This window comes from Eublepharis macularius, chromosome 1, assembly GCF_028583425.1.
Source record: "Eublepharis macularius isolate TG4126 chromosome 1, MPM_Emac_v1.0, whole genome shotgun sequence".
Taxonomy (NCBI): domain Eukaryota; kingdom Metazoa; phylum Chordata; class Lepidosauria; order Squamata; family Eublepharidae; genus Eublepharis; species Eublepharis macularius.
This window is the reverse complement of record NC_072790.1, coordinates 130,482,696-130,495,722: the sequence shown is the minus strand read 5'-3', so window position 1 is coordinate 130,495,722 and position 13,027 is coordinate 130,482,696. Positions and strand designations below refer to the sequence as shown.

The following is a 13,027-nucleotide window of genomic DNA, read 5'->3' as shown; positions in this document are numbered from 1 at the left end:
ATGCTCAAGTGAAGGGAGATGCACTGTTAGCTGGGAAGCCAAGTTTTAAAAGACAGAACGGAAGGCTTTGTCAATTTCCTCGCTCTACAGAGCCACCAAGATCTTTCCTCAGAGGGTTTGTTTATTTCATCTTCCCCTCCTAGAAGGGGATGTGAAACTGACTGAGCCTTCTGGGAGGTGAAGATGAAATAAACAAACCCTCTGAGGAGTGATCTTGGTGCTCTGTAGAGAGAGGAAATTGACAAAGCCTTCCTTTCTGTCTTTTAAAACTTGGCTTCCTGGCTAACATTGCATCTCCCTTCGCTTGAGCATCCTCGTGTAATTCGTCTTGCGTGTTTTAGCTCTCAGGAATGACTTTGGAGGGAGACACAGAGGACTACAGAAAGACTGGAAAGGCAGGAAATGGAAGGCAAGACTGGAAAGCACTGCTCACAATAGTCTGCATTAAAGCCATTGTGTGGACAGACTTACCCTGGCATAACTGGATAATAAGTATCCAAAACATTTTTGTGTAGTTGTAGGTGACTCATCCAACTTCCTGTTAATTTTTCTTTTCAAGTCTTTTGGTTCCACTTAAAGCTTTATGCATGGATTCTGGTTAGCATCAAATAGTAGAGGTTATTTCTGTTGTAATGGTACCAGCCCACCTTTCAGTGTAGGTTCACATGCTGTCTTCCTGGTTAAGCCCCTAATACTAATCCAACATATTTGTGAGGGTATGCTGTTTCTGTATTTGCTGATGCAACTCATTATCAACATAGAGATAAGATCAAAGGATCATACCTTGAGAAACAAAAGACAGATGTCATATGATCCAGGCAGCGATTACTTCTGCATTCCTTTCAGAACAAACCTAAACAATTGCCCAGCTCTTTGGGCGCTCAGAAGTTTGTCCTCTACTTCAACATTCCAGACAACAGATATTATCCAAGCAAAGAGAAGTCCCACAGATACCAAATGCATTTTAACCCCTATCTTCCATTGAAATAGATGTGCTTAAAGTTTGTTAGATTTTGTCTTTTCAAAAAGAGATTCCCATCTCTAATTATGGCATTATTTTTAGTAAATAATAGATCTGTCACCGTCCAAGCACTTCGTCAAAATCTTTAAAAGTTTATAGCAGGTTCTTTGATCTCCATTCACATTTTCTGGGAGAAAGGGCACTTTATGGATGATGTGAAGCTTGTTACTATTCAATGACATTTTCACATATAGATTTATTAGTGCATGGAGAAGAATAATGATAGTGGACAAAACTGCTTAACATAATGGGATGTATAGAACATTACTATTTCCCCATAAACTTTGTTAATATCTTAAAATATCTTTTTATTTTGTTTTCAGACTGTTATAGAAAATAACAAATTTTTTGAGCAGTATGAAGTTACATACCAAATCCTGAAGAAGGCAGCTGAGATGTATGCCAAAGCTAATGGCTCAGGTAAGTAGTGATGTATTTCTTTTATCACTGGCACCACTAGAAAGTACTAGTTAGGATTCCATTTTTATTATGCAGTCAAGCTGAACAGTAGATGGTTGTTGTGGATTTTCTGGGCTGTATAGCCATGGTCTTGGCACTGTAGTTCCTGACGTTTTGCCAGCAGCTGTGGCTGGCATCTTCAGAGGTGTAGCACCAAAAGACAGAGATCTCTCAGTGTCACAGAGAGATCTCTGTCTTTTGGTGCTACACCTCAGAAGATGCCAGCCACAGCTGCTGGCGAAACGTCAGGAACTACAGTGCCAAGACCACGGCTATACAGCCCGGAAAATCCACAACAACCATCGTTCTCCGGCCGTGAAGGCCTTCGACAATATATTGAACTGTAGATGTTGCTAAGTGATTTGAAAAATGACAACATTAGAGTTCAAGTGTGTGAGATCAGGGGCATGGGCAACAAGATGAATACATTTTAGAGATGTACTTTTGCTAAGATACTAAGCAATCTATGTTTTTGTGGTGTATTCTTCTTATTGCATTGAAACATATAGAAGGAAAGGAATCAGTTAGGAACAGCAGCATTAGTTTGCAGCAGTGTTAGTTTGGATAACAGATTGGATCATGAATCCAAGTGGCAGGCATATCAAATTGGAGATAGCAGATGCTAAAGAAGGTATCCACAATTATTTATGGAAAAATAAATTATGTAAATCCATTCATAAACAAGATGAGACCCATATTATAAGGGATGGATTGTTTAAAATATGGTTCCAATGCAGAAATAGATTGAGCCCACCAATTTTTCCACTGATGTCATCAGTTAACGCCTACTACGATGCAGCAGTGAGAAACAGAATTGATCAACTCAGTTATGAATTAATGATAGACAAAGAAAGAAACATAAAAACTTGGCAAGAAATCCAGGCTCAAGGCAAAAACGTTCCATAGCTGACTTATCACCAAATAGTATCAAGATTGAAGGACCAAATTCTCAAGAAGGTGGAGGCTAAGAGCAAAAACACAATATGAATGATTAATTTCTGGAGACTTGTTGCATCTTTTGGGGAAGATTTATAAAATACTACTGCAATACCATACAAAAATGGAGCAAGTCAAGACTTGTATGATAAAATGGATGCAAAATTTTGAGGAAACTATTCTGATGGACTTGTGGGAAAATTTATGGACTAAGGACATAAAATTTACAGACTGTCAGTTATTGAGAGAAAATTGGAATAAAATTTTCTTTAGATGGTACATTACTCCCAAAGACATTGCGAGAATCAGTAAGGGCTACAGTAGACATTGTTGGAAATGTCAGAATATGGATGCAACATTTTACCATATGGGGTAGACTTGTAAAAACATGGAAATTGATGTCATTATAGTATTTCCACACAGGAAATTATATTGGCCTAAATTTTTCTATTGACATTTATCATGTAGCCAAAAAACATATGCACAGAATTGTATATTTGATCACTGCCTGAGACTGAATTAGAATAATCATTATAAAAGATTTATTTTTAAAAAAATAAAATATATTAATCTAGACCAGTGGAAGGGGATAAATAAAAATAGCCTGTAAAGTAATACTCTTATATAAGTTTATAGTACCACCATCTTTGGACAGTATGGTGGACAGTTCTGGTTGTCCCCTCTCAAAAGGGGATTGTAGAACTTAGAACAGTTCAGAAAATGGCAACCACAATGATCAAGAAGTTGGGGAAGCATCGTTATGAAGAAAGGTTACAGTGTTTGAGGTGACACAGAGAAATTAACAGACTCGGGATAAGCAAAAAAACCCTATATGACTCCATTACCAGTTTATGGAATTCACTGCCACAAGATGACTTGATAGCTACAAGCTTAAATGGCTTTAAATACTGGTTAGATAATTTCATTGATAGGTCTGGCAGTAGTCTTTAGCCAAGTTAGCTAAACAGAATCCCTAAGTTCAGTGACAGTATGCCATTAAATACTTTTGCTCATGGGACCAAAGTAGGAGAGCTGTTGTGGGCTTCCTGGATGTTTATGGCTGGCCACTGAAAACCAATGATAGATCGTCAGTTTAATCAAGTAGTGCTCATATTATTGTCAATGACTGGGAAGCACGCCTTACATGCACAGACATCTGTGTATCAATCTGTTCTTGGCATGGGAACTGCACAGTGCATCACTTCCAATTTATTCCTGCTAGAAGTTCTGCTTTCCCCTAAACCCTGGGCATATCTGTGTTTTTAACAGACATGAGATCTTGAAAAAGAGCAGATAGTGCCATGGAAACACAACAAATTCAAAATTCAAAAAATGGTTTCAGATTTTGGCTTGCCAGACATCAATTTGACTAACTACACCTTGTGATTATGCAGCACACTAACCGTAGTCAATTAATTAATTAATTAAACCATGTGTTTGTGAGATGTCTGAATAGAGCCAGTGTTTTTACAATTTGCTTAATTTCTTACTTTTAAATTGTAATGGTTGTAGGAGTGTGTTTTGAGATATGTTTCTTAATAAAAAAAACTAGACTTTGAAGCAAGCCACTATCTCTCAGCCTCCATCCCACATCTGAAATAATATTATTGACATCTTGCAGAGTCATTATAAGGATTGCTGAGAAGGTTCTCCCTCTCCCTCTCCTTCTCTTCCTCATTTCATCATCATTATCATCATCATCATGTTGGAATAATAATTTGTTTCAAGATTTATATTAATTCCTAGTATTATATTTCAGTGGAAGAAATAGAGTCTGTGGTGAAGTTCATGAATGAGACAACCACACAGTGGAGGCACTTGTCAGTAGAGGTGAGAAGCGTGAGGAGCATGTTAGAGGAAGTCATCACCAACTGGGATCGCTACAGCAGCACAGTGGCTAGTCTGCAGGCTTGGCTGGAGGATGCTGAAAAAATGCTGAATCAACCTGAACATGCCAAAAAGGTAAGGAGTGTTCTTTTCCATAATCTTGCAGCAGCTGTTTGCCACTGTTGTTCAACAGAGATTGAGAGGAACCAGTACTGGACATCTGTTTTGTATACAGAAGGTCCCTGGTTCAACCCCAGCACCAGTTAAAACACTCTGGTAGCTGGTGTCATGAAAGAATTCTGAGTACTGGAGATCTGGTGCTAGTCAGGGTAGACACTTCTGATCTGGATACACCAATAGTCTGACTCAGTGGAAAGCAGCTTCATGTGATGCACATCATTGAGAATCTGGGTGCATCTGCCCATTTATTAAATTGTTAGCTCTGTTAGCTTTAGTGGCATTGATCTTCTTTTGGAGTGGAAAAGTGAAAGCTGTTTTCATTCTTTTTACCATCAGCACCACTGAGCTAACTCGATGGCCTTGACTGGGCAGAAAGGCAGCGTGTAACTTTGTAAATAAAATAAATGAATCAAACAGGTAATTGGTATTGTCAGAGCTGATTACTCCAGTTGTCAGTTGGACACTGTGTGCACAGGCCTAATTCAACAATGTCAAATGCTTGAGAAGCATACTTTTGTTCATATGGTTCCTATTCTCAGTGAGGATTTGGTTGTCGCATAGATGCTTTTGTATCCATATCATCTTTGCTGGAGCAGAGCAAAAGAGTACAATTGTATAACTGATGAGCAGGGATTTGACATTATTATAATACCACAGTTATATTATGAATACTCTGTCTAAGGGTCAGAGTTCAGGAAATGTCAACAACATCAACTCTAAACATCAAAATAGAAATTGAAAATTCTGAACGAATGTAGAAATATATCTGCAATTTAATTTTTATGATTTTTGCATTTTTCAGTTATGTTTAATAATATCTGCTCATACTCTGTGTTTTAGCTGTACTATATCTATCTATCTAGATCTAGATCAAGATCTAGATTCTAGATCTAGATTCAAATTTGATAATATTTTAAATATAAGCTGTTGTTCAAGGCCTAGGATCATATATGAATTCGTTATCTAGATCTAGATAAGGAATTCATATATGATCCTAGGCCTTGAACAACAGCTTATATTTAAAATATTATCAAATTTGAATGAATCCCAAAGTCAGATGGAAAAGAAACATAGTGGGTTATTCCAGATAATGGGTGAGATCCTGCTAAACAGGAGTTTTGTGGCACCTCAAAGCTAACAGATTTATACTGGACTAGAACATCTCTGCTTGAGTAGTATGGAACCTCTATCACCATGGCAGTGAATAATTCTATGACTATTTTACAGAGAACCCAAACTGAAAATAAAACAGGGCTGAAGGTCAATGTCTTAAATCTCCATTTCTGCAGTAAAATTAGCTCATATCAAATGAAACTGAGCATTAATGGGCCTTTCCCTTCAGAAATAAGTAACAAACTTTTTACAGTTTGTAGAGCATATACTGAGTATTACAGCCCAAACTGCTTCCTGTCTTTGGATATTAAGCATGAATGAAAATCAGGAGAAACCGTGGGCACTAGCAACATTTTTATCATATGGTGTGACATGATTATAACGTTTTCAGCAATGCTAGATGTTTTCTTCCTAGGATTTCTTCCGGCATTTACCTCATTGGATACAACAGCACACTGCTATGAATGATGCTGGGAATTTTCTGATTGAGACTTGTGATGAAACCATTTCCAGAGATTTAAAACAACAGCTTCTACTGCTCAATGGACGGTGGAGGGAATTATTTATGCAAGTTAAGCAAGTATGTCCTTAACATTTTTTCTTCCACAGTTATTAATCAATTGATATGAAGTAAGCATATAAAATTAACTCATCCTTAATCTAATAAAGTTTTATATTTTACTTAACATAGTGTAAGTAAACCAAAATATATACCTTAAGGCAGTGATCTTTAAGGTTTCCAAACCTGGGACCTTTCTCTGGTAGGATGGAAACTACTGAGTGCCATGCACATGACAGGAACTCATGTAACATAGCAGCCAAGTGACATCAAGTCATATATCAGGAAAAGAAATGGCCAGAGTTACTACCTCAGCAGTTTCAAGGCCAGAACTGTGGATGACACACTATGATCTCAGGGCATAGGAAGCAAAAGCTGAGAAGATAAACTGTAGTGAGGAGTAAGCTAGAACAGGCAGGTTCCGCGATATCTCTTCTCCCCACAAGGGCTTTTCCTTGCCTTCTCTGTTTCTCCCCCTCTTAGCCCAACCACCCCTACCCTGTCAGTTATCAGATGCTCCTAGCCTGTGCTTGCAGTGCAGAGCCTCTCCATGATAATAACAACAACAACAACAGCAACATTCGATTTATATACCACCCTTCAGGACAACTTAATGCCCACTCAGAGCGGTTTACAAAGTATGCCGTTATTATCCCCACAACAAAGCACCCTGTGAGATCATCTTAGCAAGAGGGGGCTCTGCAAGGAAATGCACAGAGCGTTGGAGGTCCTGCCAGTGGTGGAATGGCCAGAATCTGCTAGGTGGGGGATAAGAGAAAAGGCAATGGAAAGCTTTTATAGAGAGGGGCAGTCAACCTGTCTATGCAAAAATTGAATCCTCTCTGCTGCTTAGTGACCCTGTTTTGCTAACCCTTGTGTTTGTGACCCTTGTGTTTTTTCAGCATTTGTGCAAACAGAGGCATGAGAAGTGGTATCCTTGCTCTCCACACACAGTCCTTCCAAAAACAATGAAAAGGGTGACACTGTATGGGTTTGTGAGACCCAGCAGGTGGCACTCATAACCCAACTGGGGTTCCAGTTGATGGCATGAGAAGCTATAATGAAATGTAAACACTTATTCCTGGAACAGTCAGAAGATGACTTTTCTTTTACGTTGACATTATCTTCTCTTTTTTAGTATGCTCGAGCAGATGAATTAGACAGAATGCAGAAGGAATATTTGGATGGTGTTGCTGTCTTGTCTGCTTTTACTGACGAAGCAAATAGGAAACTCTGTTTCCCTTTAGAAGTGTCCTTTTTAAACATGAAGATGTTTATCCAAGAAATGGAGGCAAGTTGCTTTTCCTTCTTTAGAAATTTTATTTTAGAGGATGATGGAGATTAATAACAGTACACAACTAGCAAAGAGTCCAGTAACACCTTTAAGACTAATCAACTTTATAGTAGCATAAGCTTTCAAGAGCCACATCTCTCTTCATCAGATGCATGAAGGGTATGAAGAAACTGGCCTGAGATATATAGGTGGTGAGGGGAGGGGAGAGAGAGGGTGCAGGGAGTAAGGGTCATATAAATGTAAATAAGTTCACAAAAGAGGTGGAATGCACAATACAGGCTGGAAGTGACCCCTCTCCTCCATGGCAGAATCTAAATGGAATACCTGAGGGCAGTTACTTTTGGTAATGAGATAACCATTCATAGTCTCTATTCAATCCAAGTTTGACTGAGTCAAATTTACATATGAATTCCAATTCAGCAGCTTCCCATTGGATTTTGTTTTTGAAATGTTTCTGTCAAACTATGGTGACCTTTAAGTCCTTGATGGAATGTCTTGGTAGATTGAAGTGTTCTCCTACTGGTTTCTGGATGTTGCCATTTTTAATATCAGATTTGTGTCCATTTATTCTTTTGCGTAGAGGTTGGCTGGTTTGTCCAATGTACAGAGCAGATGGACATTGTTGGCACATGAGGGCATATATCACATTGGAGGAAGAGAAGCTGGAAGAGCCAGAGATAGTGTAGTTGATGCCTTTGGGTCCTGTAATCATATTTTCTGGGTAGGTATGAGGGCAGAGTTGGCATCTGGGTCTGTTGCAGGGTCTGGTACCTGTGTTGGTGACTCTGTTACCTGGTTCATGGTTGTAAGTGAGAAGTCGTTTAAGGTTGGGGGGCTGTCTGTAGGCAAGGAGAGGTCTTCCACCCAGGGCTTCTGAGAGAGAGGCATCATTTTCCAGGATGGGTTGTAGATCACTGATTATACGTTGGATGGGTTTGAGCTGGGAGCTATAGGTGACAACCAGTGGTGTTCTGTTGTTAGTTCCCTTTGGTTTGTCCTGGAGCAGACTGTTTCTGGGTGCTAGTCTGGCCCTGTCGATTTGTTTCCTCGCCTTATTTGGTGGGTACTTTAGCCCCCAAAATGCTTGTTGTAAATCTCTTAAGTGAGAGCCCCAATCAAGAGCATTGGATCAGATACGGTTGTAACGTAAGGCTTGGCTGTAGACAATTGACTGAGTAGTATGTTTAGGGTGGTAGCTGGAGGCATGTAGATAAGAGTATTGGTCAGTGGGTCAGTATTAATCTGCTAACTTTGAGATTTGCCTTGCACAGAAAATAAAAACATTTTTCTTAAACGTGCTTCTACGTTGTATCTGGTGGTTTTTTTTCTGTATTATTTTGAGGACTTAGGAGAATAGAAACCTCCATGGTGCTCTGTGGCTTGTGGCATGCATTTTGAAAAGGGGCTGTCCAGCATGTGGGGTATACCAATGAGGGAGAAAGGAAGAAATCGGGGGTCCATAAAATTTTAAAACCCAAATAAGAGTCCTTGCAGTTTGAAAGTTTGAAAAGCATTTCCTTAGGGGGCTGGAGGGGCATGTTCTGGGTCTTACCCTCCTTCGAGTGCTGTGCCAAATGGGATTTAGAGAGGCTTTTTTCCTTGCACAGTTTGAACTTCTCTTGCTCCCCCACTCCGTGTATGCCAACCACTAGTAATGTGAACTAGGCTAACAGGGACATCACCCATCCCTTGCTAAACTACACTGGATTTTGGGAGCCCGTTGTATGTAGAATGTGTAACAATAATCCAACCACAATATTACAAAAGCATGGATTAGCATGGCAGTTTGGCTGAGTCAAAGAAAGGAAAGAGTTGGTGAACTAGATTCAGGATGGAAAGATAATTGATAAAACAATTATCACTGTTTTTTTAAAGAAAGTTAAGGCTTAAAAATGTTCTTGTAGTTAATTTGAATACTTGACTCAAAAGTGTGATGCTTTCCTTGCTTCTTTTCCAAGTGTTTTGAAGCAATGCCAATGGATTTTTCCAATGAGAAATCTTCACAAAATAGTTGCATAAAAATTGTTGTACAGACCTTGAATTCATATATAATTAATGTAATATGAAATCATGTGTATTGATGTGACTGAAGAAAAATCAGCTTTGTTAGTTGTTGGATGGTTCCTAGAGCTGGCATATGAACAAGCTAATATGCAAAAATTACACATATTTACATATTTATTGCAGGATATTAAACAAAAAGTGCCTGTGATGGAAGCTCAGTACAAGATGGTTACAAGAACAGCACAACTTATAACTAAGGAAATTCCTCAAGAAGACATCAATGAAATGCTTTCAACCATGTCAGGAATTAAAGTACATCTCAGCAAGGTCACTTGGGGTTTTTTTTGCTCACGTGACTGTTCCGTTCTTAGAAAGAGTCCAAAACCTAAGGCTACTGATATGGTTGGGCCTGAAAAGGGGAAGTTCAGACTCTGGATTTAGTAGATCCCCTCCATCCTCAATTTAGTGTCAAGTTCAGAACTCTAAATTGATTTATTTCAGATGCCTGGAGCCCTCCTATGCATTGAAAGTAAGAAATGGTCATGGAGAGATCTCCAAATATGCTAGGGACCTTTATCAGACCCAAGACACTGCTGTGAGAATGTGCAATGCTGTTAAGGGCACTTGGAAACTATGGGAAACATGGTTCCCAGCACTCCTTGGTGCTGCAATGATATTAAAACATGGATGACATTAAAACAGAAACTACTTTCCCCCATGGTTTTCATCGTCCTTGGGATTATCACATTTATTCATGGCAGCCTCTAGGGTCTAATAGTGGTCTTACTACAGCATCCTGTTTGAGGCCTCCCAATGATTTCCTTACATTCTCTTCACAATTTACTCATAAAAGCAACATATGCCTGTGAAACTTAATTAAATAACATTCAAAAAGGAAGAAAAACATAATCTGACTTGGCAATGGGAAAAGAGCTGAAGGCTGAAACTTTTGTGCTGAATGGTTAGATCTGGAACTGACTTTGAATGATTGCATACAAAGCAGCCCAAATTATCCCATGTCAGTTTAGGCCTCTATGTTTGTGTGTATGTGTGTGTGTTTCAAATCTGAATTCTGAGCTTTTAAACAAAGGAACCAAATATGTTGGTAAGTGCTTTCCCATAATGTTGGGGAGAAGATGTAATATGGTTTGTTATTTTGATATTTCATTTGCAAAGCTTTTGCATTATTTACAGGATATTCATGTGAAAGGGAGCAGAGTCAGGGCAATAAATTTAGAAAAAAGAAAAAGGATACTTAATACCGGGGCACAGGGGGATATGAAAACTCCTGTTTTAAGACAAAGAATAGTATCAAAAGGACATTTTGCAAGAATGTTAGAATGCTGGGAGAGAGAAAAAAATGAGTAAAAGTGAGGAGGAAAAAGCTGGAGCTGAGTCTGCAGGCTGTAGGAAGGGTGGAATACAAATTGAATAAAATAAATAGTTCTCTACGCAGATGTCCTAATGATATTTAATGACTATGTATTAAACCAATATTAAATTAGTAATACTGTACAGACCATCCTACTCTTTTAAGCCTTTTATGTTAGTGATAGCTTTTATATGAATATTTTATTAGAGCCAGATAATACATAACATAAATAATACACACACACCTGTGTATATTTGTGTATTTTCCTGTTTTGACACTTTGATGCAAGAATTTTAATATCTTTTTATTACCCACAGATTAATGAGACCTGCCCTATTCTGCTGTATGAATCTCAAAAAATGGTTCCTTCCCTTGAAGAATTGGAGAAGCAAATCACAAACTTTTATGAATCTCTTGAAAAAGTCAATGAAATTATTTCCGTCTTAGATCCTCAAGTACAGCCTGCAGATGTTTTTAAACAGCAACATCAGGTATGCCTTGCATGCATATTCAGTTCGTAAGATAGTATTCTTTCAGCAAATACAGGATTATTATTTCACCAAATACAGCATTGGAGATGCTGATGAATAAGACCATAATCATAAATAAATTGCAGAGATTCATTTCTAAAAAGCTTTGAAATCTAGAATTTTAAACAGTTTATATGCTTTTACTCTAGGTAATTGTTTTCCATGGAATAAGACTCCTGGAGACCCACAGTCTTCACACAAATACAAAAGTGCAAGAAGTAGTAATCATGGTTTTAAATGAGATCGTATTAATAAATATTTTATATTTATAATTTTTTTTGCTTAATTCACAGCAATTGCTTGTTCCATGATAAAAATCATGGTAAAAGTCAGGCATGTTCCCCATAATGTGGGTATTAGAGATGGGCATGAAATAAAATACGAACCAAAGTTCGTGATAAACTGGGTTGGTTCATGGTTGTGAACCGGCAGTTCGTCAGAGCCCATTTTAGATGAACCTCCACAAACTCTAGGCTGGTTTGTTTGGTTTGTTTTTTGGTTCGTCACTGCAGACAGCCTGGTGCCAATTAATCAGTCTCCTACGCAACAGGGGATGGACTTCCTGCAGACCTTCTGCTGACCCAGAAGTGGCCTTCTGCTGGCCTGTAAGTGACCTTCTGTTGACCCGGAAGTGACTATTTGCTGACCTGGCTGTGATGTTTTCACGAACCAAATGAACCGGTTTGCAAACCAGGGCAGGTTCACTGTTCGTGGTTCATGAAATGTGACAAATCACGAACCACACGGTTCATTTTTTTCCCAGTTCATGCCCATCTCTAGTGGGTATGGGACAAAGAAATATATTTGCATAGTGTTCTTGTAAATTTCTGTGGAATCTGTATTAAATATGGGTTTTTTTATTACAACGTTGCATTTGAAGAATAACAGCAGTCAAGTTTCATTGCAAACACTCAGCGTCTTTTGCAAGCAATAGGACTTAAATGCTCATACCTAAATATAGGATTGCTGCTTTAAAAAAGAAGTTTGTGAGATGATATTAACATCAAAATCCATTAATTTGTTTATAAAATAAAATTGAAAATCTCACTTGTAATTAGAGTATAGGAACCACACGGTGATGTCATTCTGCTTTAATTTCTCTTTCATTTTCTTTTAGGATCTAGTAGCTTATCAAGAAAATTGCAAAAAGGCTTTGTCACTAATTGAGAGAAATAGTCAGAGCATTGTGAAGTTTGTGGCCTCAAGTAAGGCATTACAACACCTCAATTTGTCAGTGATTCGAAAAAAAGTCACAGAAATTCAAGCTGCTTTTCAGGTAATTTGTCGGGTGTAAGGTCAGTGTATTTTGAAGAATATCCAGTGTGGCTGAAAAGAAAGCCAAAGTTACCCAAATATGTCAAATGAGCAGGTTCACATTTGATACAAATTCATAAAATTATATGAGCCATTCTTGAAAAGTATTAAAAATAATGTAAACAAGAATGTATTTTGAGGAACCTTTGTGAGGTGCTAGCAGAATGTGATACAGAAATATGAGTAAACAGAACTACACCCTTCTTGACTTCAGTGGACTCAGAAGAGTGTAATTCTGCTTAGGACTGCACTGATATCCACCAAACCATTTTTAAATAGAAAGGCAACTTTAGGAGGTAGGAATTTGGAATAAAGAATAAGTGGAGTGAGAGGTTACAATATATGACGTGAAACTGAACATAGACCTAATGTCATCTTTTTAAAAAGAAAAACAGCTTCAAAAGGCAAGAACTTGGAG

General features: G+C 38.2%; 1 protein-coding gene across 1 annotated transcript in view; it reads left to right on the top strand.

Annotated features, from left to right (window-relative positions):
• Nucleotides 1-13,027, top strand: part of SYNE1 (spectrin repeat containing nuclear envelope protein 1) — a 471,821-nt gene that overhangs the window by 49,850 nt on the left and 408,944 nt on the right. Inside the window, exons 12-18 of the mRNA XM_055002895.1 lie at nt 1,345-1,441; nt 4,176-4,378; nt 5,952-6,116; nt 7,234-7,386; nt 9,577-9,720; nt 11,083-11,256; nt 12,413-12,571. Coding sequence (XP_054858870.1) covers nt 1,345-1,441; nt 4,176-4,378; nt 5,952-6,116; nt 7,234-7,386; nt 9,577-9,720; nt 11,083-11,256; nt 12,413-12,571 — 1,095 coding nt within the window. The remainder of the gene's footprint in view (nt 1-1,344; nt 1,442-4,175; nt 4,379-5,951; nt 6,117-7,233; nt 7,387-9,576; nt 9,721-11,082; nt 11,257-12,412; nt 12,572-13,027) is intronic.